At 32.8% G+C, this 22,705-nt stretch overlaps 1 protein-coding gene across 2 annotated transcripts; it reads right to left on the bottom strand.

Moving 5' to 3' along the window:
• Nucleotides 1-530: 530 nt before the first annotated feature.
• LOC111698034 (disintegrin and metalloproteinase domain-containing protein 10) lies at nt 531-22,593 on the bottom strand. Of its 2 annotated transcripts, XM_023468252.1 has the most exons (23): nt 22,416-22,593; nt 21,682-21,772; nt 20,610-20,718; nt 19,418-19,791; nt 18,983-19,157; nt 18,074-18,121; nt 16,754-16,795; nt 14,903-15,014; nt 14,129-14,249; nt 13,886-14,025; nt 13,486-13,608; nt 12,219-12,364; nt 11,362-11,451; nt 11,011-11,133; nt 9,974-10,056; nt 9,465-9,579; nt 8,524-8,647; nt 6,668-6,753; nt 6,035-6,118; nt 4,478-4,569; nt 2,893-2,965; nt 1,160-1,425; nt 531-700 (listed from the first exon to the last, which is right to left on the bottom strand). In XM_023468252.1, the coding sequence occupies exons 1-23, from the start codon at nt 22,483-22,485 to the stop codon at nt 664-666; spliced, it is 2,724 nt and encodes a 907-aa protein (XP_023324020.1). In that variant the 5' UTR covers nt 22,486-22,593; the 3' UTR covers nt 531-663. The 2 variants fall into 2 exon arrangements, with proteins under 2 accessions (XP_023324020.1, XP_023324021.1); XM_023468253.1 differs by lacking the exons at nt 531-700; nt 1,160-1,425 and adding an exon at nt 2,376-2,564.
• Nucleotides 22,594-22,705: the final 112 nt, after the last annotated feature.

A 22,705-nucleotide genomic window follows, 5' to 3' on the forward strand; every position in this document is an offset into this window, starting at 1 on the left:
GATCCGGATCAAAATGAAATGGATCCTAAGCACTGATAGTAACACAAGCTACTGTTCAGAAAATATCCTTATTATAGAAAGACCGGAATAAAATATTAATGCTTTCTTTAACTAATTATCAAACTAGACAAAAGTTTGTTCGCTGATTAACATATTATATTGGAAGAGTGAGTTGTTTGGTTCAAGTATAAGTAGGAATTTATTGGTAGAAAAATTAGAAAGGATGCGATTGTGTAGTATTTTCTTTTCTTTTCTTACTTTTCAGAGACTCGACAAGAATCTAAAATTTTGTTATTGTTTAGGAGAAAAAAATCTCTAAAGTTTTCTTTTATTACATTGTACAATTTCAACTTGACACAAAAACGATTGATTAAGCATTAATCTCGATATCCACAATACAAGAAGAGTTCCCCAACTCTATTTAATAAATATCTTTTATCAAAGTAAAACTTTTGCACAATGTAATAAACTCAAACTTATGATAAATGAATAAAAGTATCTGAAATTCTTGTGAATGTTTAAAAACCAACTAAAAACGATGTCTATCTCTATTCCTGATGAGTCAACAATGGGTTTAATTGTTCTAAAATTACACCCTAGTGCTAAGATGTATTAGAAGAAGGATGAGTGTATACTGTATTGCATCTGTATTCTTGTATCTAATTATCTTGAGATAGGATTCATCTCTATCCTACTCTGTCTAAAATAGAAATATATTGATTTACAACCATTAACAAAATTAAAAACATTCATTAAGTCAGAGCTCAGAATCAGGATCTGGATCCGCAACATTCTGCCTCTTGCGGGTCCACGATATATAAAAAATAGCAAAAAAAAAATTCTACTTTAATCTTAAAAACCCAAAATTCAAATGATGAGTAAATGAGAGATTTGTAATTCTCCCGTGAGATTAGTATTAGAAGTCAAGTTTCAGAACAAAATCAGCAGAAAGAAGGAAAATCTTGGATTTATTTGATACAGAAATTAATATTCGGGTCACCCTTTCATATTTTTAACTTTGACTCTTTGATCTCGGGATTAGTAATTAAGAGTTTGTTCAGTTTCTAAATTTTAACTTAGGGATCACCACATGATGAATCCAGGATTAGATTCCTCAACAAAATGGAGCGTTAAAGAATAAAAAAACTGTTGTACTTACCTATTTCCTGCCTGTATCTGATTTGGAGCCCAGCTCCTTCTATCTCCACCTCGTCCACCACCACTACCTCCTCTCTCCCCTCCACCTCCAGCAGCTCCTCCAGCTCCTCCTCTACTCCTGTTATAGTGCCCTCGGCCCTCTCCATACCCATGTCCAGGACCACCAGGAGGTGCTCCAGAGTAGGGAGGTGGAGCACCACGTTCAGGAGGAGGAGCAGCTACTTGTGGAACAGCACTGTTAGCTGTACCAGGGGGCTGCTGGTATCTCTGGATAAAAAAAAACAAATTAGATTATTTTTTTTTTATTTAAGAGGTAAAACCTTTTGATTGGGATAGCGCTTAACTGCATCTCAATGTATAAAGTTTAAGCCTTTAAAATGTGGGATTTACGAGAAATTCAGTTTGAGAAATTTCTAACATGGAAGAAGCTTAAAATGTTAAGAAAAGTAAGATTTCAATGTTTATAAATTCTAAATTAGTTCAAATAAGATAGGTCGAACACAGCATCAAGTTGGGCAAACAAACTATCTTAACATATCCTCTGATGGATAAATTGCTTAATAAATAATAAATCTTAGCAAAATATTAAATAACAGCTTATATCTTGCATTGATCAATGTGGTAATAGTATTGCATTCTATTGAAAAATAACATGCAGTTTGCAACAAGTGTGCTCAAACACAGCAATATTAATCACCAGCGAGGTTAAAAATCTTTTATAAAGAAAACTTTCATTTATAACTTTCATTAATAAAATTTTCTGTCAGTATTTTATAACTAACAACCATACACAAAGTTAAATGTTTAAGAAATGTTTTTAAAATTAATATTTATATGGTTTAATAATATAAAAAACTAAAATAATTTCTTATAATCTACAAAAAATATGAAGCCGCGTAAGCGTTAAATAAATTTTTTTTAATGTTTGTACTGTCGTAATGTATAGTACTGTGCAAGAAAGGAAAAACATGCACATGCAAAACAATGCATGAAGCTGAACCGTACATGAACAAGTATATTGTTTTTATAATGTAAACCTGTGCATGTACGCTAGTATTAACTATTACATACAAGGGTATATATTTGAAAAATTCCTCCACAATCTTCTTCAAAGATTTAGGGGGAACAAAAAAATTTGGCAAGTTTTCCCCACATTTTGTAATTTTCCAACAAACGTCAATTCTTTCCTCCGAACTCATTTATTTTTCCCAATTCAGCAAAAAATAAAAAGTTTATTGTTGTACACAAAAATAATTTCTTATAAATCGTGCGGGGAAAAAACGATTTTCTATAAAATTTCCAAATATATACCCCGGGTTACATGACATGACCTGAACCATATATTCCTGGTGTGGTATCCTAGTACTAGACCTACCACCAATAACCCAGGACCCAACATATTGACCCTGAACCAATGCATCTTATTTTACAAATCAAATATCTCTTAGAAGTTCGATCTTTATCAAAGTCAAGATAGCTTCAAGTCTTTCTTCATTGCTTGGTTAAGAACTACTAAATTGGTTTCGATCTGTATTTTATTTCGCGGATTTACATATTTTTCCATCCCGGATTTGCTGTTTTAGTTTTGATAAGAAATCATCCTATTCAAACTACTCAATATTTGTAAACAAAGTATTGTTATTTAACTAGTTTGTAATGGTAACAATTGTAAACAAGTAAACAAACATTCAACGACAATTAAACAAGAATAGTAAAAATTTATTTAATAATTACCTTGCGTCGAAGAGTATTCATCGGGTGTCTTAGAGTCTCCGTTATATGTTTATTCTTTGGCATTTTTGGATTGCTAAAAATAAAAAATAAATTATGTTGAGATAAATGCAATAAAATAATAAATTATGATTTCTCAAGTAACATTCTGGATTAAACAGAGTTGGTAATTAATTGATAGAGATAAATGCAGGGTTACCAAAAAAAAGTTGAAACTGTAAAGACGACCCAAAACTCTTAAAATACGACAATTTAAAGCTTGCGTTTTGGTTTCTGCACTCAATTTAAACTGGGTATTATGATGGTTTACTAAATAATTTCGCACAGAAAAAAAGCGAGTTTTGGCCTAAACACAACCCTGAATGCAAGAAAATGGACTGAAAGGGTTTTGTATAACGAAGAAAAGGGAAAAGGGGTTATTTATGTTTTACTGTGACGTATTAGGACAGCTTAGAAACTAGTTTTTGTAAATAATAACAAAGATTGAACAAATACTGTTCACCAAAGGAATAAGGATGAGTTATTTCTTAGCAAACGTGCAGCGCTTTTTATAAAGAGCAACCTCCGGAGACTATATTTATACTAACCCAACAGTACCCGTAAAAGCACAATCACGGGCTTTTTCAGAGGGAGTGGGGACCCGTCACGAAAAACTGCGATAGAACGGGGCCAAATAATAATTGTTTAAAGAATACTAGTTCCTTAAATAACCCGCTACCTCACAGTAGAATATCGACAATCCCTCTAAATATAGCTGGTAGTAGTAAACTAACCTTGAAGGCCTGTGAGCTGGTAGTAGTAAACTAACCTTGAAGAGGTGTGAGCTGGTAGTTGTAAACTAACCTTGAAGAGGTGTGAGCTGGAGTTGTTAACTAATCTTGAAGAGGTGTGAGCTGGAAGTAGTAAACTAACCTTGAAGGGCTGTGAGCTGGTAGTAGTAAACTAACCTAGAAGGAGTGTGAGCTGGTAGTTGTAAACTAACCTTGAAGGGCTGTGAGCTGGTAGTTGTAAACTAACCTTGAAGTGCTGTGAGCTGGTACGGGTAGTTGCAAACTAACCTTGAAGAGGTGTGAGCTGGTAGTTGTAAACTAACCTGGAAGGAGTGTGAGCTGGTAGTAGTAAACTAACCTTGAAGGGCTGTGAGCTGGTAGTTGTAAACTAACCTTGAAGTGCTGTGAGCTGGTAGTTGTAAACTAACCTTGAAGTGCTGTGAGCTGGTACAGGTAGTTGCAAACTAACCTTGAAGAGGTGTGAGCAGGTAGTTGTAAACTAATCTTGAAGGGCTGTGAGCTGGTAGTTGTAAACTAACCTGGAAGGAGTGTGAGCTGGTAGTAGTAAACTAACCTTGAACAGGTGTGAACTGGTAGTTGTAAACTAACCTGGAAGATGAGTGAGCTGGTAGTTGTAAACTAACCTGGAAGGAGTGTGAGCTGGTAGTAGTAAACTAACCTTGAAGGGCTGTGAGCTGGTAGTAGTAAACTAACCTAGAAGAGGGGTGAGCTGGTAGTTGTAAACTTACCTGGAAGGAGTGTGAGCTGGTAATGTAAACTAACCTTAAAGGGCTGTGAGCTGGTAGTTGTAAACTAACCTGGAAGGAGTGTGAGCTGCAAAGCATTTAATGAAGAGAGCCATGAATATTACAAATCCCATTCCCATGAGTAGGACAGCATACCAGTAGGTCTAGAATTAATAATATTCGGAGCATGATCATTGGCTATCAACTCGCTTGCTTACCACTCACTTGCAATCAAAATCAGTTGCTTTTAGCCTCCCGTGCTATCCAAACATTTGCTATCAAACCCATTTACTATCAACTGAGTTTCGATCACATTCATTTGCTATCAAGTCTCATTTGCTATCCAACCTCAACTGCTATCGACACATTCGCTTTCAAGCCTTACTTGCTATCAATCCTCAGTTGCAATCAACAATTTTGCTATTAAACATCTTTTGCTATCAAATTTTCGACTTGCTCTTAATCCTTATGGAAAAATTTCTTAAAACTTGGAATTCTTCAAACTTTGCGTGGGCATGAAGCATAGAGCCTTTGATAACATGCCTTTGGGTTTATATATGAACAACATTGTTCGTTTTATAAAGATGACTAAATGACGATTTTTAATTGAATACATACTGCATTATTGTAATTATTACCGTTCGCCCAGTTTCATTTTAAAAATTAATATGATTTTAACATGCATATTATTTAAACTAGTGTTTGATAACAACTAAGAACTGGTTTTTGTATCAACTAAGAACTGGTTGTTGTATCAACTAATAACTGGTTTTGATATCAACTAAGAACTGGTTTTGATAGCAACTAAGAACTGGTTTTGATATCAACTAAGAACTGGTTTTGATATCAACTAAGAACTTGTTTTCTTATCAACTAAGAACTGGTTTTTGTATCAACTAAGAACTGGTTTGGATAGCAACTTATTTAGAAAACAACTAATATTGGTAGCAACGTATTTAGATGTAACTAGTTTTGGATAGCAGATGAGCTTTGATAGCAGTTCAGAATGGAGATCAAACGTTTTGATAGCAAGTGAGGCCTGATAGCAAATTGACCTGATAGCAAATGAGGCTAGACAGCAAGTGTGGCGGCGACCAAGTAAGGCCTGAGAGCAATTGAAACAGAAAGCAAGTGAGTTGATAGCAAGTGAGTTGATAGCAAGTGAGTTGATAGTAAGTGAGTTGATAGTAAGTGAGTTGATAGTAAGTGAGTTGATAGTAAGTGAGTTGATAGCAAGTGAGTTGATAGCAAGTGAGTTGATAGTAAGTGAGTTGATAGCAAGTGAGTTGATATCAAGTGAGTTGATAGCAAGTGAGTTGATAGCAAGTGAGTTGATAGCAAGTGAGTTGATAGCAAGTGAGTTTATAGCAAGTGAGTTGATAGCAAGTGAGTTGATAGCAAGTGAGTTGATAGTAAGTGAGTTGATAGCAAGTGAGTTGATATAAAGTGAATTGATAGCAAGTGAGTTGATATTTTGCCCCTTGGATATTTATGCGGATCCGGATACGGACCCTAAGCACTGTTCCTGACCCAGGAAATTTCTTTCTTTTATTTTAAAAGAGTTTAAATATCTTATCTAATAAGGAGCTGTACAAATACAATGAATGGAAAGGACAACTATTAGCTTACCGTAACCCACTGTGCTATGGTGAGCAGGGTTTCTTGATTGAACAGAAGATTTTTCAACCGAACCAGGGGTCCCTCAGCATCAACCTGACAAAAAATACCATTATTATTATCACAATTATGAAGTTGTCAATCAAACAGTAAGTATAATGTAGACAAATTAAAAAATTGGACACTTAACTATTTTTTAATTTTACCCAAACATTTATTTATTTACCAGTGATTAAAGCATATATAATTTATCAAGAAAGTACGTCACCCCCTCCCACATTAAAAATATATATAACTAGAACAATTATCTCTCAAAGCCTGTTTAAATCTTAAAATTATGATTTCTAAAAGGTATTCTATCATCATATATTAAAAAAATGGCTTGAGAACCCAGCGTTGCCCTAAGAACTCGTAGTTACTCCCACCTTTAACCCGCGCTTGGTCTTAAATTACAATTTTAACTATAATTTTCTCTATAAAAGTCGACCACTCAACTTATATTCTAAAAACTAAGTTTGGAACATTCCCGTTGTTCTTCCGAGCTTTCCAATTTAAATTTGAGGCAAATCGGTCTAGGGGTTCTTGAGTTATGATCGGATATCAAAACAAACAAACAGAGATTAAAAATTTATTTATAAAATATACCTGTCTACATTTGAAGAAAACATCGCAGTATCCTTGGAAGTTATCACAAGGAGATCCTGGTCGTAATGTCATACCCTCGGTTAATCCTGAATAGATTAATAATATTCTGTATCTATTAACATTCTCCTCAGTTTAGGACCAGATTTAATAAATAGCGAGAGTAGTGGGTTTACCTTGGTTCAACTTATTCTACATAGTTTTACTTTTCCAATCCATTTAGTTTACACCTTTAACTCTTTTTATTGTTAAATATAAAAAAAATACTCTTTATTTTATGGTATGTAAAATTATTTACAAATACTATTTAATTCCAGTATTTTTAATTTTCCATCTTTACAAGACTAGTTCATCTTTAATGAGCATAAATAATAATAACTACAGTGAAACCCTTAATAACGAATACATCGGAAGAATTTATAAAATGTCGTCTTGACAATTTTTCAATAAGTTTTATACTAAATACTAAATAAATAAATAACCATGAATATGCGGGAACAGTTTTAAAGAGTTCCATATAATCATTTAATTAAAAAACTAAATATCTTCAACATTCCATTATCAGAAAATGAAGAATACGACATTTGATGAATTCTTTCGATGTATTCGTTATTAAGGGTTTCACTGTAGCTGAAGGGCTCGGCGTTTAATTTTGAAAAAAAAATTGGGATTTTTTTTAGCCTACAACACTCCCGGCCACCCACGAGTGTCCACAAAAAAATTCAGCCCAATCGGTCCAGCCGTTAGGTCGGCTATACGCAACGTCACAAAGTGATCTCCCAACGAAAAATTTTCCAGTAATCCAGTAATATATATATAAGAGTGTCTTGTTTTATTGTAGAGATTATATTTACAATCTAATTTTCGTCCTGTGTCAAATATTTCTAATGTCGGTATTTTTGTTAGAGAAAAGGCTATATAATAATAATATTCAATTTTAAAGCGTTTAGGTGCTTAATCCATTAAAACCAGCTGGATGATATTTTGGCAATTTTTCATCGACGAAGATAAAATTTTGAATTGGTTGATCTAAAAAAGAACCCGTTGGACCACCAAAGATATCAATTAGTTCAACACGGCAGAAAATGGACCATCAGGTTCAAGTCAAAACTCCTGAAGTTTTTCTTTGGTTTATATTAATATGCACTGTGCAGTCTCCAAAGTTAAAAGCTCAATTTTCAGAAAATGTCACCCAGGTAATTTAAAGGAAATCCAATACATTTTCAGGTCTAAACTCAAATTTAACTGTAGGTTTAAGAATTAATCAAGCTTGAGTTTTTTGCGTTGTTTTTAGAACAATTAATGACAAGATCCCCACATTTTGTGAATTTTCCTTAACATTCATAAAACATGTTTCAGCAAAAAAATCAAAGCCTGAAGTGAACTGTATAATTGCATAACAAATGCCTAAATAAGTTTTTTTGAAGTAAAATCAGGAAAAATTACACTTTTTTCGGGCCGTATTTTGACAGTCAGGCAGTTGACTTGGGGGTTTGATTTTTTACTACAATATGTTTCATGACTGTTAAAGAAAAATAAAAAATTTGCTATATACTGTTAAAAATAAATCGTCAAAAACCCCAGAAGAAGCAGATTTACGTATTGAAACGAAATTTTCGTTTAATTTTAGACTTGATTTCTGCAATTTCTTAAAAATGGATTTGCTTAAAATTTCCTGGGTGGCATTTTCTGAAAGTTGAGATTATAACTCAGTAGACTGCATATACATATATTCCTAATAAAAGTTTTAGGTGTTTTGACTTGAAACTTGATGGTCCAGTTGCAGCAGTGTGGGACTCACCAAACTAAAGTCCTAATCTCAAAACTAATTACTGCTCAGGATTAAAAACATGTTTTACCCGTTATTTCACCGGTTAGAGCCCATTCTGTTGTAGATTTGCAGGTTTTATTCACCCCTCGACTCATACAAGCCAGATCACACAGAGATCTTGTACTGTGCTCATTCTTAGAGGACAGGAAACACTAGAATATTCAACATTTTGTTGGTATAATGTTTGTGTATAAACTGTAAAAGGTGCTTATGTATTTATTTTAAATTACTTAAAGCTTGTGTATCCCAAATTCATAAATGCTTGTATCCACGATTAATTCAAGCTTAAGTTTCCCAAATTCATAAAAGCTTGTATCCACGGTTAATTCAAGCTTAAGTTTCCCAAATTCATAAAAGCTTGTTTCCACGGTTAATTCAAACTTGTGTATCCAATATTCATAAAAGCTTGTATTCACGGTTAATTCAAACTTGTGTATCCAATATTCATAAAAGCTTGTATCCACGGTTAATTCAAACTTGTGTATCCAATATTCATAAAAGCTTGTATCCACGGTTAATTTAAACTTGTGTATCCAATATTCATAAAAGCTTATATCCACGATTAATTCAAACTTATGTATCCAATATTCATAAAAGCTTATAAATCTAAGATGAAATCAAGCTTGTGTATCCAATATTAGTTCAAAATTTTGTATCAAAGATGAAATCAAGCTTGTGTATCCAAGATGAAAAAGAGCTTGTGTATCCAAGATGAAAAAGAGCTTGTGTATCCAAGATGAAATAGAGCTTGTGTATCCAAGATGAAATAAGGTTTGTGTATCCCAGATGAAATAAGGTTTGTGTATCCCAGATGATTTAAAGCCAAGTGTGATTGGTATCACACACTAAATCATAATTCAAAATGTTAAGAAATATATTGTAATAGATGGTTTACTTATAACCAATGTTTCGGATCAACTCCACTTTAATCAGTTAACATAATTAAAATAAAATGTATCAAATATTAACCTGGTCCATCCCGTATTTAAGGCAGATGCTGCCCTTGCATTCTCCTGCCTGGCAGACCTTTGTGCCTTCATTGCATTCAGTCTCGTTATCTATCTTATTCTTTGGTTTAGGACACCTAGACAATATCATCATTATCATCATTATCATCATTATCATCATTATCATCATTATCAACATTATCATCATATGCTAAAGGCACCTAGACAAACACCGAAGGGGGTCAATCATCTTAGTTATTTATATCATCTTGGAAAAATTCTACCATTTGAAATAAATTTACAGATCCGTACTGCAAGGCATAAAAATACCAAAATTGTCGTAAAAATCAACAAAGGTATTCACAGGTATTGTTTTATTCAGGGGCGTATACAATATACAGAGAAGGGGCAATGAGAAAACTAGAGCGCAATTCTACCCAACGAGGGCAGAGCCTCAACTGGAATGTCAAAAAGAACTCCCCTCTCCGGAAAAATTCCTGAATATGCCCCTGATCTAACTTATTTACTTACGTGGCCTGATCTCCCTTACAGAATGATGGTTCCGTACAGTCCCGCATACCCTGGCACTGTACACGGTCTGAGGACGGTACAAACTAAATACATGAAAACAAAGCTAAAAATACTGTAACAACATGATCCAAATAGTTATCCCTCATGGGTGTAACTGTAAAGTTAAATGTTGTTTAAGTTGTTCTAATAACTTTTCTCAAATTCAGGAAATGAGTAAAAAATCTTACTTTGAAAAATATACGCTAAAATCAATGAAACTTAGTATGAGTAGGTACAAAGTCAGGATTATAAATAATAGTTAATTAGTCCGAAAGTGGAACGTTTTCGGTTAGTTATTTGCCTCCTGGCAAGCAATAAAATAGAAATAAATCACTAAATAGCTTTTCAAAGAAATAAAATAGTTTGTTGTCCTTCTTAGTGTAAAATGAGACCAATAGAGGCTGTAATAAGTCTAGAAATTTCTAGCAGAATTTATGTTATGAGGTGAAATTTGCGAATTTACGACTTAATTGGATCTTGATTATTATACTTGAAGCCCGTCTTCAAGTTTGTTCATTGGATATCGAATGTCTTTGCTTTTCCGGATATTTATGACAAAAATTCTCCGATCAGATCTGAAAACTTTAGAATGAGATATATCCTTAATCCCGATTACTTAATCTGAGTATCAAATGTACACACTTTTGATTTTCTTTTTAAATCGTTCTTTCTTGGATTCCTTGTATATAGTAGAGTAAAATCAAACCGGTTTTTTAAAATTTGAAAGTCCCTACCGTTTCTGTATTTTAATCTTATATGACGCGCAAAATTTTAGATTTATCGGCTTCATATATGCGACCTTGATTGAGTATACAAGTACAAGATTAGGTTAGTCTCGATATTAAGAAAAAGAGAGGATCAAGCATTAATCTCGATATCCATACCATTCTAAAGTTTTCAGCTCAGATCAATTTTATTATTATTTTATTAACAGAAACTCATTCACTAGATTTAGTCACTAAACAGTGAACACATATTGTACAATTGTACTCTCCTACCTGACAGGTGTTTGTACAACATTTCCCCTGGCTTGGTGAGCACTGTACACCAAGCTTTCTTGTACAACGGTTTATCTTGTTTTCTGCTTCACTTAGGGACGAATTCATCCGGGGGTGGCAGCACTGTCGAAAGTAAAACTCATTTAATTTAGTAATCATTTTTTAGAGACTGGGTCCCCGGAAGTGGGTTAAATTAGACTTTAAAGGTTATATTATTGTTTGAAATAAATTTTAACCATAAAACTGGTTAATTTGTTTCTTAAAATCCTGTTTTTTACCCAAATAGCAGTAAAACTCCCAGAGAATAAACCCCTATTCTTCTATGAATCAAATGTTTTTTTAATATTTCACCTGTTCAGTGCACTCGATCTCATCAAACCCACAATCACATTCCTCCCCTTCCTCCACGATCTTGTTCCCACAGAAAGCTCCATCACTTTCCTGAAAGAAAAGAAAATTCAACTCGTCGCAGTATCAAATCCTCTTCATCTAAATAAAACTGATTAAATGTCTGAAATGGATTTTGAATATTTTTACAGCTTTGACATTAAAACTAAAAATATAAGGTCACGACAATAATTTTTTAATGAATAAACGAGTCATATCTTCAAATAATGCCGAGCTGGATACTACTGAATTGTGGATTTTAAATTTTAAATTTCGCGGATTTTCTGTCTGAAGAATTTCTTCTCAAAAGGAAGACGACAAAAAAAACCTTTTTAGGAAATAAAGGAGTTTTATAACTTATAACTATAAGTATATAATCAACTTTATTTAAAAAAAGATAATTGTGAACAATGAACATTAACAAACCAATGAAATGGATAAAAGTTCTTTTCATCAACTTTATTTAAAAAAAAACATTATGACATTAACAAGAAGGAGGAATAAAGTAAAAAATAGCTCAATGTCGGATAAGTGTAGTGAGAGGGTTATGAAAGATTACAATTATTTATAGATTTAGGGCGTTAATTAGACGATATATATTATATATATGAAAGTAGATTGAGAACCCAGCGCTGCTCACTGCACAGGGTACTCATAGTTACTCCCGCCGTTTACCCGCACTTGGTCGATTTTACCGGGAAAATAAATTTTCACTATAAAAGTCGACCGACAGACAAACAGAGATTATAACTTTATATGTATAGATATTATAGAATATATATATGGGTTTATTGAAACAAGTATTTGGAATTAAAACCAACCTCGAAGCAGTTGGTTTTCCGTTCATCCACCAGGGCGTCCAGAACAGCTGATATATTCTGTATAGAACAGGCGGAGAATTTATTGTTATTATCTCTATCTCCAGATGTAGCGCTCGCAAACATTATGTAGTTTCCTCTTCCACCACCTAAACAAACATTCAATCTTGAAAACAATAAACATTTTTGTTTTGTTTACAGGTTTATTAGTAAACAAACAAAACGTCTGATATTTATCTATTTTCCGCCCCCCCCCTCCTAAAAAAAACTGCATATTAGTTTTATAAAACAAAAAAAAAATTTTTATATATTTTATTTTTTTTGAAATTATAATTAATTTTTCTTTATTTCACCTGAACATACATATAAGTAAATATATTTGTTAACATATTTATAAATAAATTTTTTTTTTTAAATCTAATATTTGAGACAATCATTCATAATGTAAATATGTTTGTTAACATATTAAAGATCACAAACAAAATTATAAACAAGCATCTATATTATAGGTTTTTGAGTAAACAAGAAAAACATATGATCTTTATAAAGCTTTTAATGAAATTTCTGAATTTTGCTAAAAAGTGGCGAATTAAGTTAATCAGTGGAAAAAGAAAAAAAATCAGTGCTTAAGATCTGGATCCGCAAGATTTTGGCTTCCTGGATCCGGATCAGCAAAAATATGCATATCCACGGATCCGGATCCAAAGGGCAAAATATTAACGAAAAACTGCAAAACAAAAATTTTTACTGTCAAAACCCAAATCTGAACTATTAAAAAAAGGATAGATTATAAAAATTTCCTGATTTCTGAATGGTTCATCCGCATCAAAATCAAATTAAAAATAATAGCAATTTTCATAATTTCAAGATGAGCTATATTTTACCAAAAATCATTTTTTTAATAAACCCCTTAAACGTTTTATAGTAATTGTTAGCAGGTAAATATTTTTTAAGGAAAAAAGTATTCTTTTCAAATAAAAACAGAATTTATTGGAATAATATCTATTTATGTCATTCTAATAGTTTAAGTAAGTGCGAAAAAGTTTATGCTGGGACTATTACTAAATTTCTAGTTTGTTTTTGATCAAAATAAAAGTATTGTTGTATGGCCCTGTTGTAGGGGGATAAAGAAACTTTATCCCCTACTATGGTAAATATTAGGTGTAAAATTAAAAATTTCAATAGTAGGTCGATAAAGCCACTTTATCGCCCAACAAACGGGAAATATTAGGTGTGATAATTTCTCTCGAAATTGAATAAAAAGATTAACCTGGTCTACACTCCTGAGGATAGTCGTGAGGGGACCCGAAATTGTGCCCGATCTCATGGGCCAGGGTTAATTGGGAAACTTTCGGAGGTACACGGGAATTGTAATTCACAAAAGTGATAATTCCTGAAATATTAAACATGTAGTTTGCTGTGCAGTACAAGAGTAGAATGTCCGATTCACAACGGTACCCTTTAAAGCTTTGTATTAAATAATATATATCCAAATCAATGGTTTTAACTCCATTTTACTAATACTGTAGTTAAAATCTTTATGCTTTCACATTTAGTTTCTTTGAAATATATTTATTTTTAAAAAGCTAGAAGACAAATAAAGTTGATTAGGTCTATAGCCCCTAGCATAGCTAAAAAAAATAGCAAAAAAAAACTTTGAAAACTTTTACCTGTATTAAGACTTCGCTTTGCCTTATGATGAATACCATTAATGTTTTCCGCGTAAGTTTTGTACTTCTCACAAATTCCGCCGCTGGCGCCACTGGCGCTAGCCACCCAGGCTAAACCAAGAGTACCTCCAGTAAAGTCCCTGAAGAGTAAATATGTTAATCAATCAATCAATCAATCAATCAATCAATCAATCAATCAATCAATCGTACTTTATTTGTGAATTAAAATGTGTTCATATATACCTGTAGGTAAAAACATAAGCCAGGCAAAAATGTTGATGGTTTTCTTTACTATGAAGGTTTAAGAAGTTGGAGACATCAATGTTGGATAAACAGAACGGATTCGTCTCATTTCTAGGACTTCCTGTAAATATGAATATAGATAATTGTGGAGGTGTTATCAAACGATTGTACCCATAAATCTGTAGAATACGAAGATAACTTTTAAGACATTTTTTTTTATTATCAAGCAAAAAGGTCTAAGAGTATTTTTTAAAATAAACTTTTTGAGAACAATGGATCACACTGCTTATATTTTTTGGTCTATATAGTATTTAAAGGGACTGTAAACGTAATTTGAAGTGACCCTACATGCAAAGATTCCAATGTCCGATTCACAATGGTACCCTCGAAAACTTTATCTGATCAAAGTATGAATTATATATCAATATTTATTATTTTGAAAAATTATTATTTTCAATAAGTGGTCTGCGCATTTCCTCTGCAAGAAAAAGTATTGGAATTAACAGAATTAAACACTTTTAACTTGGAAAACGACGATATCTTGCATATTATTGATTAGATGAAGGTTTCAAGGGTACCGTTGTGAATGGAGCTTTTCCATCTTTGTATGGAGATTGGAGGTTTACTTCAAATCAGTTTTACAGCCCCTTATATTTATCCCTAGTCACTGTAGATTTTTTTCTTATCATGATTCGACATTAAAACTTTAAGTTTGCGGATTTTTAGAATATCTTTTGGTGGATTTCATGTTTGAAAATAAATATTATGTTTCACCTGTACAATCTGAGCTATTATAGATCTTGATTCTCTGAACCTCGAAGGTATGCCCAGTGTGACTGTATTTCCCAGCATCGAACTCTGTATCTCCGTATATCTTATTCACAGCCTGCAAAAAGAAAATTAATTATTTTGTTAAAAGACAAACTGTCGTTCGAGGAAGTTGGGACCAACGCTCCTATCCAGCATCCATCTAGCATATCCATGGAAAATGGTCCACTATCCCGAGAGTAGACTCTGATGGGAGATCTGCCAGGAACAGACCCATTGCTGGGTTTCTTCGGTTCGATGAAAAGTTATGATTTAGAAAAAAGCGAGCTCAGTAAAATAGAAATATCATCGAAAATTACAGGACAGTTAAAAATGTCTAAAACTGTTAATAAAAACGGGGCGCGAAGTGCCTATACAGCCTAGTATTATAATAGTAGTATTCAAAAATTTATTGAAACAAATTTAAACGACACCATTTATATATGTATTTATATCTTTGTGTGTGAATAAATCTTTATAATTATAATTATATTGTATTTCATGAATCCCCCATACTCAGCTCCCTTTAACTTAATTGTTGGTAATTAAATATATTAAATAACAAGTATCATGTATCTAACCTAGTGTATAATTAGTAATATATCTATATCTATTGTAACAGTAGTTGAAGAGCGTGATAAAATATGAAATATCTGCTTCCCTCAATATTATATATAAGGGAATATTGGCGTACTTGTAAGTTACAACATCCAACCGATATACGTTTAAATCACATACTCTGGGGGAAAATAATGAAAATATCCTATTTTTTTATCCGAAAAGGAATAATTTACATTTGCGGTTTAATTTCTAGAAATAGATCTAATTTTTAAATGTTCCTCTTTCAGGCGTCAAACAGGGAGAAGTAGATCTTTTCAAAATCCCCCCCCTTGTTTAAGAAATCCCCCTTGTTTAAGAAATCCCCCTTGTTTAAGAAATCCCCCTTGTTTATGAAATCCCCCNCCCCCCTCCCCCCTTGTTTGTGATCCGAATGATCCGAATCAGGGAGACACGCTTTAAACCGTTGCCCTATAGTCTGAGAAAAAGTGATAAAAAATCCTTATTTTTCTCTCTAAAAATGAACTATTTTCATTTCCGGTTTAACTAGACTTTAATTTTTATTTTTAAATGTTTCTCTTCAAATGTCAGCAGGGGAAGGAGTACATTTTAAAAACATTATTTATTACGGTGTGTGAACACTCATGCAAATATTAGTTATTACTAATTTCACAATCAATTGCGTGTCTAAAATTGTCAGGAGTGTGAAAACACTTTTTCGCTGGCTTAATTAACTTAAAGGGTCCGTAAACGTTATTTCCCATGACCTTCCATTTAGAAGAATTTACAGTTTACAACGGTACCCTTCCACACTTTGTCTGATCAAGTATGAAAAGGATATCCATGTTTTGGATTTTGAGAAATGATTATATTCACTTCAGAATTTAACACTCTAGAAAAATGACATGTTCTTCCACATAGTTGATCAGATAAGGGTTTCAATAATAGCGCTGTGAATCAGGCATGTCCCTCTTTAACTGGAGGGTCAGTTGAAATTAGTAATCACTAAAGTGAAAAACTGAAAGGACTCTTTATCCCATTCCCTTGGAAATCTGGATAATATTTTACATTTCATAAATTAAATTCGATAAGTAATATAGACGTATTCATGATACGAAAATCGATATCGGATTTGCAACATGAGAAACTGGAAGTATAACTTAAAAAATATACCTTAAATTTTAAAAATATATAGGGTAATTANGGAATGACTTTTAAAGAAAATATAAACCCCTGAAAATACGTTGATTAGCTGCTTACCTTAACATGTTGTGCTATGAGAGATAATATTTCTTCTTGAGTCTAAACAATAAACATTCATTTCAAGACAAGAAAATTCAGAGATCATAAAAATCATGACAAAATTTAGACTTGATATTACGCTGTTTGTCACAAAATATCAATTGTTTTTACCCCCAAACTATTATCCAGATATAACAAACTATTATCCAGATATAACAAACTATTATCCAGATAACAAACTATTTTCCAGACGGCTAACTTGTATGACGTTAAGTTAAAAGAATAAATTTCAAAAAATATCACAATTAGTAATTTAAAGAGTGGAAGCAAAGCCCATATAAGGCTATCGCAGATGTTTTTTTAGACGGACGGGAATAATCCACTATTAAAAACAGAGTTTACTTGTTTAGATGAAGACAACAAAAAAGTTTCTAATGCAAAAAGCAGTGCTTAGGATCCGGATCCGCAAAATATGCGGATCCACGAATCCGGATCCAAGGAGTAAAATATCAACCAATAACTGCAAAAACTTTTTTACTCCTAAAACCCAAATCTGAACTTTTGAAAAAAGGGAGATTATAAAACTTTACTCATTTCTGAATGGTTCATCAAGTTTTAGTATAAAAATAAGCGAAAAAAAAATAAAATTTGAAAATTATTTTTTTTGTTAAAAAATTCAGAAAATATTTTAAAAATTACCATTTTTTCCAGTGCGGATCCAGATGTGCATCAAAATTAAATGGATCCTACGCACTGGAAAAAGCAATATATCTAACTTTTTGTTTAAATCCCAGAAACAATTAAAAATGATCTCAAAACCGCCAACTAAGTGAATTCTATGCCCTGCTGCTGTGCTTGTTGTGCAAAAATGTGCAAACTTCGTGGTCAGCCATCCGTGAATTTATTGTTCAATATATAGGGTCAGTGTAATCAACAGAGTTAAAAACAAGACGGAGTAAAAATATTTTTTCTATAAAATGCGGAGGGGGAGGAGGGGGGGGGGTAGAGAAAGAGTAAAAAAAACATTTTTAAAAGACGTGTTCACGAAAATAGAATAAGTGCAGAGGCGAGAATCAGGGTTGAATTTAATGTTTTGTAATGCAAAATAAATGATTAAATTTGTAATATTATATTTTTTTACTGTAAAAATTATTTCAAAAGTTTTCTTTTTGAAGTAGTGAAATCAAAATATCAAGTTTGAGAGCATACTAAATGTTTGGGAAAATCTAAACGCAAATCTTGATCAAATAAGAAGTAAAACTTTCAATCTTAGTATTTATTTCAATCAATTTTGCCCAAACTTTTTATCTAAGCAAGAGAATTCTATAAATGTTTTTCCTTTGCATCAACATCAGCATTCGGTTTATCTTGCAAACGAATTCGTTCCTGAAATAATCAATCAATCAATCAATCCGCCAATTTATAATTGAACCAATCTATAATCTGGAACCATTTTTGTCTCAGCCCTTTTTTATTTTATTTTATTAAGTAATATTGTTTTCAAACAAGTATCAGAACTAGAGATAAAATAAAAAATATCCCGCGAAATTTTGAGCAATCGTATTATTTCTATCGTATCTATTTTTTGTGTGAAATATAAATTAAATGAAATATATAAACAAAAAAACATGAAGGAACATGCCATGATATGAAAATTAGAAATAACATAAAAATGGTGTAAAACTGAGTTTTTAACAACAACAACACGTTAAAGCTCAATAAACACCTATGTCTAGTCAACAATTTTTTAGGGAATTTTTTGTAGGGGTAAAAATGTATAAGCATCAATCCTCCCCCCCCCCCCCCTTCTCCCGTTTCAGATGAACTGAAAACCAATGAAAAATTAGATACCAAATAGGAAGTTTGATCCTGCCTTTTTGATATTTTTTACCCCTCAAATAGATCATATATTTACTCCAATTGTACGTTTAAAAGCCCTCCCTGCTAAGAGGACCTTTAAAAGTTAAAAGCTGATCAAGTAAGAATTTTTATAATTTTGAAAACTGTTCATTTTAATTGTGGTTTTTCTAAAAAGTGACTTGCGTAATTATCAAAATTATAACTTAAAAACCTAGAAAAACAAAAATAAATTTATCAAATAAAAGTTTCCAGAGTACCATTGTGAATCCGACATTGCCATCTTGCATTGAAAGTCATTTGGAAATACGCTTACGGAATAAACCCTTACAATAGGGAAAATTTCTTTCATTTTTTAAGAAAATATCTTTTTATATAAAATTTTTTTACCTGGGCCCAAATATGGTTCCATAGGAGCGGATCTGTTTGTATGAATAAAGAACAAGTTTTTTTGTTGCTTGGAGGTTTCAGGGCCCGCCTCTTTACACGATTGGCAGAGGCGGTCCACTTATACTCAGGGCTCGGGTCCCGGGGCAGAGCCAGGTCTTCTCCGCCGTTATTAATACTTAAATATAGTCGCCATTTAATTTTACATTAGTATTGATTCTTTTTAAAATGTTCAAGTGTTTTTTAATAAAAAAATTTTCATACCCCATCAAAATTTTGGGTTTAATTTGAAGGTAAAAAGATATTCAGTATTTTTAAAAGTATTTTGTTTTATAAAATATCGGATGCATACAAATTTTTCTTTGATATGCTCTTTATTAATATTTCTCTTTTCTTTTATTAAGGTTTGCAAAAGAAGACTCCGAGGAAGTGTTTTACCTTTGTTTTAAGGCGGCTGGACTTATCGGCGTCGGGGGTGAAATTTCTTCCTCCTCCTCCTCTTCCACGGCGGAGAACTGAACCTTATCCATCCAGTCCCGAGTACCGGCATCCGCCGCACATCCGCCTTCCACCGGAACTATTACATGCTTATCTTTGTATATCACAGAATGGCGGGAAGAATCGTATGGAAGATATCTATGAGATCGTTCAACAAAATAAGTCTCGTCTTTGGTTTTAATTTCTCCATCAAACACTCCGTCCCTGATGGACCCGTAGACGTGACTGTCCGGGTCCCCCTCCACCACCCCGTGATAGTGGGAGTGGTCAAGGTGGGATAAAGACACGCCCCCAGGACCCTCTCCATAATAATCCTAGAAAAAAAAGAATGAATCAAAGGTCCGGTTTGTTTTTCTAAACCGATCGGCCCAATTTGTTTGTGGTATTCACATGAACCAGAGAAGGTTGTTTGATGAATATTAAATTTTGAATTTTTTCGGAAATCCATCAAAGAAAATCTAAAAAATCTGGGAAAATCTTTGTTTTGATATGAATAAAAATGGTGGATTAGAACAACATGAATTGATACTAACAAAGAGGCACGAAGCGTCCTGAAAACCTAGTTACATAATATTCAAGGATGTGTGCAATAAGCATAATAAAGCGTTCAAGTGTTTCTTCGTTACATAAAGGTTGAAAATATTTAAACCTTTAAAACAGGTGGATTTTATCAAGAAAATTTAATGAAGAAAATTTAATGAAGAAAATTTAATGAAGAAAATAATTAGTTATAAAATGATTTTCAGGGGGGGGGGGGCAACTGAACACATACATAGTTGGGTGTCATGCTCATTTCCCCTAATTCAACAAAAAAAAAATTTTTATAGAGGTTGTGGGGGGATTTTCTAGAAAATATACACCCCTCAAAGGTAGAATAATCGTTGTTTTTGTGACTCTGCATATATGTCCAATTCACAACGGCACCTTAAAAAATTTGTCTCACCACGAATTTATGAGATATCCATGTTTTTCTCTTAAGAATTGACGATATTGAATTGTAGGTTCTCTGAAAAGTGAATTGCCCATTATTCTTGCAAGAAAAAACAACGATATTTTCCAAGCTACTGATTCAATTATAGTTGTGAATCGGACATGACCCTCTTAAAATGAAGGGTATCCCTTTAAACTTTACCTTGTGGAATATAGACGGATCCTGGGTTAGGAGAAGGCTAAACTCTTGATTAAAAGCTTTGAAGACAATCTTAACATCCTCCTTATCTTCTTGAATAGCTCGCTTATGCCTAGATAGTGAAATATCGGTTAGTGTTGGCAGATTTCTTTTCTTAGATGTGTTGGTAGATTTCCGATTTAAATAAATTTTGGCAGATTTTTCATTTTTACTGCAGCTTTTAGTATAGACTTTGCTTTTGGGTGTTGACAGATTTTTAATCTCAGTTAATGTTGGTAGATTATTCAATCTTAGTTAATTTTGATACTTGAAGATTATTCAATCTCAGTTAATGTTGGTAGATTATTCAATCCCAGTTAATATTGGTAAATTATTCAATCTTAGTTAATTTCGATACTTGGTAGATTATTCAATCTTATAGTTAATTTTGATACTTGGTAGATTATTCAATCTCAATTAATATTGGTAGATTATTCAATTTTAGTTAATTTTGGTAGATTATTGAATCTCAGTTAATGTTGGTAGATTATTCAATCTTAGATAATTTTGATACTTGGTAGATTATTCAATCTTAGTTAATTTTGATACTTGGTAGATTATTCAAGCTAAGTTAATGTTGGTAGATTATTTTATCTCAGCTAATGTTATAAGATTTTTTATTTCATTAAAAAGGGGCAGTCACTTTCACCATTTTATGTTGAGTTCAATCTTCATATTTTTATTAATCTTAACGACATTTTGATTTTGTACATGGGCTTTGGGCATCATTTCCTATGAAACACAAATAAAGTTTTATAGACAATACTCAAAAAATAAAAACGTGAACTCAAACATGTAATTAAATAAATAATCTACGGCGGATAATATACTGAAGACAACTTTTTTATTGAAGTTTTAATTGTTAACAAGCTTTTTTCAAATAACAAGCTTACCACTAATTAAATCGACATCTTCTCTAATTGTTTAAAAGCTTAACATAAATCAAAATTTAAATCGAAAGTCGTCTTAATTATATTGATAAAATCACCTACCACCGTAGTTGCTGCTGTTATTGCAATATATATCATGTTTTTACCTTAAATGGCTCTTATGTATACTACTAGTAGAGTAAGAGAGGGGTTCATAATGTTGAACGAAGTCACTCAGTGGAGTTCTCTTACTCCGACCTGAACAAACGTTAATCTTTTATTTACATATTTTACATCAGCAAACTTTTAGATATTATTTGATATTAAGTTAATGCTTTACTAGCGCTTAATGCATCAAAAACTCAAGAAAGATAAAATTCACAAAATAAGTAGTTTTCTAATTTTCATATGGTTCCATTGCTGAAGTAGCTTCAACGGCTCTAGTTCAGATAAAGTAACATTCCTGAAATCTTTAAGGTAGGGAGTAAAGGATTTGTTTACATTTCCATGAGACGTATTTGGACAGCTTAGGAACTATAGTTTATTTCTTAACAAAAACAAGGCTTCTGGCTTCTGGCAGGGCCGGCAACTTGGGGTCTGTCCTAGAGAACGATTTTTGGACCTCCCCACCCCCTCCTTTAAATTTTGTACATGACCACTTTTTCAAAAATTTTCAATTAAATTAGTACCGGGTTAGGTTAGGTTAAGACACTTTCTGGACCGAGCACTGCGGCTAGGACAGGCTAGGGGGCCGAGCGCTTTGCCCTTTTTAATTCAAAGTTGAAAAGAAATAATTGAGACCATTCTGCTATACAAAGAAATGTACGTAATACAAAGTAATCTGGGTTACGCCACAATATATTCTTTGTGATTTATAAAAAAGATAAAATTCAATACGAACCTCCATCGGTAATGAGGACTAAAAGAGATAAAACTAACTGAGATATTCTCAGAAATGTGTTGGTGGGCATTTTATTGTCCGGGCCCACACGCGGCCCATCACTTCATTCTTCACAAATTGTTTTTTTTCGTGGATTTTCTTATTTTGCGTGAATCCTTGTGTGTTGTGTATACTGTGTGGAGGCAGAGCGGTTAGTCAGATATCAGCTGCATGCTCCCCCCCCCACCCCTAGCTTGCCTGCCAATATCATGGGCCCTGGACAATCCTCCCTGCCAATATATGGACCCGGG

Source organism: Eurytemora carolleeae, unplaced genomic scaffold (assembly GCF_000591075.1).
Source record: "Eurytemora carolleeae unplaced genomic scaffold, Eaff_2.0 scaffold172, whole genome shotgun sequence".
Lineage (NCBI taxonomy): Eukaryota > Metazoa > Arthropoda > Copepoda > Calanoida > Temoridae > Eurytemora > Eurytemora carolleeae.